General features: G+C 41.3%; 1 protein-coding gene across 1 annotated transcript; it reads right to left on the reverse strand.

Annotated features, from left to right (window-relative positions):
- Positions 1-525: 525 nt before the first annotated feature.
- Positions 526-2,291, reverse strand: LOC106339381 (F-box protein At1g55000). Its single transcript, XM_013778178.1, has 2 exons — positions 1,830-2,291; positions 526-1,140 (listed from the first exon to the last, which is right to left on the reverse strand). The coding sequence occupies exons 1-2, from the start codon at positions 2,226-2,228 to the stop codon at positions 757-759; spliced, it is 783 nt and encodes a 260-aa protein (XP_013633632.1). The 5' UTR covers positions 2,229-2,291; the 3' UTR covers positions 526-756.
- Positions 2,292-3,318: the final 1,027 nt, after the last annotated feature.

Consider the following 3,318-nt stretch of genomic DNA (forward strand, 5'->3'; position numbering starts at 1 on the left):
CAGTGGTTTGACTAAGAGTTCATTAATGCTTCTACACCAGAAGGTTTGGGGTTCAAACCCCAAAAAAACGCAAATTATGTAGATTATGGAGAAAAAGTTACAAGAAGTTTTCAGCATGGTGCAGGACGTATCATCGAACATGGATCTCATAGGACGGTTCAGAGTGATGCAGTCAGACATGCCTTCTCATATGATGGTAGAGTTGTCGGCTGTAGAATCGTCTATGTAATATTTCTCATCGTTTTAATAGCATAATTAAAAAAAAAAAAAAAAAAGATAAATCTTAATGAATACAAATTTTCAGCAGAAAAAGCGGACAAAACCCTAATATTTTTATTTAACTTAGTTATGCTATATTTTTAATGCGAGGTTTGAACCGGACCTGATCAACCCAATTGACATCTCAACTCAATGGTTACCACTAAAATCATAGGATAAGATTTCTATCAAATACCAAACATAAAATATATTCTTCTTTCTTGGAAAACAGTCTATTGATAGGCTCATGCTTATATACGAACATAATTGAATGTATATATGTACTTATCAGTACTAACATAGTTTAATGTATCTTGTTTATAGGAAGACAAAGTATTTCAAGCTACCGAACAGCTACTATATATCTGGACTTGAGTGAGGTTCGGAACTGATCTAAGTCACCAAACCCACAAATGAGGAAATTATATCAATCTCCTTTCGACTCTCAACCTATAACATCTTATATACTGGAGCTACAAGAGCTTTACTTTGCCAAGCCTAGTTGAGACTAGCTTGCCTCTCCCACGTGAGATCAGCCGAGAACTCAGACAATGCGGATCTTGGATTTCCTTCAGCGATAGCCAAGTAATACAGCGCAGTTTCATCATCGACTTGCATGCTTCTCCTTAGAGATTCAATTAGCCTCCGCTTTCCATGGGCTGATAGAGTGGACAGATGATTCATACCAGATGCAGATTGTTCTCTTTTTGGTCCACCTTCGAGGTAAAGCACGGCTACTTCACGTTTGGCGTACTTGTCTACCTCAATGTAGCAAGTGGTGTCAACGAGAATTTCAGGACTGCTTATTGGAATAAGCAGTCTGTCTCTTGAGTAAATCCCATGGTCGCTCATCATGTTGTTTAGTCGCTTTATGTCCATAACCTACATCGTTCAAGGAAAATCTCAACTTAAGCTCATAATTCTAGCCATGGTAGACAAAAGAAAAACCATAGAGCTCTGAAGCTACAAAGTTTTAGAGCCAGAACCATATGAGATAAAACCCCTACAGGTCAGATAGGGGAACTTTAATGTGCTCAGAAAACTTATAAAGAAGGACAAAGTAATGAGATGGTAAAAAGCTTTTCAGGCCTAATAAATCCATATAATATAGCACTTTATGTTACAAACTTCCTTCAACGTGAAAGCCTAAACGTGCAAGGTAAAAAGGGTTGATGACAAACTTCTTAAGATGAGAGCAGATATTCAAAATGAACTGTTTGTATAAGTTTCTTCTGCATTACAGCAGGAGACAAGACAGATAAGGAAAACTTGTAGCTTCCAGAGTAGCCTTAAACTAAATCAGTCGAAAACAATTCATGTAGCTCAAATTTCTAAATAATCTGTTATCTTTTTTGTCACAAAAAATCACAAGAAATTTCCACAGGGTAAGAATACAAGATTCAAATTACATCTTAGTATCAATTCATGCAATTATCAGGGTGAATCCACGGGGGGAGATTGGATTCAGCAGAAAAGTGGCGAAATCTAAGAGATTCGAAAGAATTATCAAGAAGACATAATTGAGATTCACATATTATTCTTACTTACGCAATCGAAGACGAAAGAGGTACCTGAACGGAATACTTAACGGCGAGGCTAGTCACGCTATCACCACGAGAGATGCGATGAGAGATGGCGAATTTCCAGATTCCGTTATCTCTCCAGAACGCACCTGAAGCCGGTTTTCCCACAAGTTCCTTGATCAGCCATGGCGCCGTGAAAGCCGACGCCACCAGATCGTTCTCGGTGGCAACGGAGTTCCAAACTCTGCAAACGCATCTCGCACGCGCCAGATCGGCGACGGTGAGCCTCTGGAAGATAAGGCCTAGTGTGTCACGGCATGTAAGTGCCATGAAGTGAGAATTCAATGGCGAGATGGTGGTTGTTGATTGATCGGAAGATCCGGTGGCAATGAGAGATTCGGTGAGGAAATCGTTTCCGTCGTTTTGATTGCAGCAACAGCAATCCATAGAGAGCAAGCGTGGAAGGATGTATGTCCAGACTTTCTTTATTGCTTACAAACCATTACTTTATTACATTTTTTTTTTTTCCATGTAGGATTTTATTTATTATATAATTAAACCTTACAAACCTATTACAAGAGGCATTCAAGCCCAGACTAAAAACCTAATATGGCAACAACATTATAAGGCCCAACAACGGCCCATAAACCAAACCCCCCACACTAAAGCGGAACGCATCACTTCTTCCACGTGTTCAAATCACGGTAAACGAGATCCACGTGTTTGAAGACCAAACCCCTCGTCTTCACCGACATGCAGATCGTCGCCGACACAGGGAACCACCGGCTCAGCCGGGACCAAACCTCACGATCTTCACGGTGTGCACCATCTTAGCCATATCACCAAACTTCGGAGAGCTTCCATCAACCTATGTTGAGATCTCGTCCAAGCCAAACACCGAAGACCCATCACATGCAACGGAATCACCACCGGCGGAGAGCTTACATCGACCGTTGTCGAGATCTCATCCGCCACCTTAACTCCAGAAAAACCGAAGCTTTCCACCAAACGGAAAACTTTTAGAAAATCGATTGCTTCCTAAAACTAGATACACATAGCCGCCATCTTCACCAAAGGAGAGTGAAACGCGGAGATAAGCCGACCGTCCTTTGCCGGAGAAGAAGGCAAGGACGTCGGAGACAAAAAACCAGCCGACAACACCGGAAGATATGGTGCGTCGCCGGAGTCAGAAGCCGACTGAATTACCGAGAGGACAAGTGATTCTCCGGAGTCAAAAGCCAGTCATAAGATGCTGAAGGAGACACCTATACTGGAACCATTCCCGAACGGCGGGAGTCACCTCACCGGAAGAAAGATCCGGTGAACATCGATGCTTTCTCAATCATCCATCTCTGTAAAAGGTCTCGAAGAGAGAACAGAGAGGAGAGAGAAAGCCCGCCTTTTCTGACATACGTCTACCGTTACTTTATTACATAGTGGCTAGTACTGTTTCTGCTTGTAAAGTGATTTAACTACAATTAAATTACTTCAAAAATAAATTAAACTAGACCTTAACTTGTGCCAATGCTTTTTTATA

This window comes from Brassica oleracea, chromosome C4 (genome assembly GCF_000695525.1).
Source record: "Brassica oleracea var. oleracea cultivar TO1000 chromosome C4, BOL, whole genome shotgun sequence".
NCBI lineage: Eukaryota > Viridiplantae > Streptophyta > Magnoliopsida > Brassicales > Brassicaceae > Brassica > Brassica oleracea.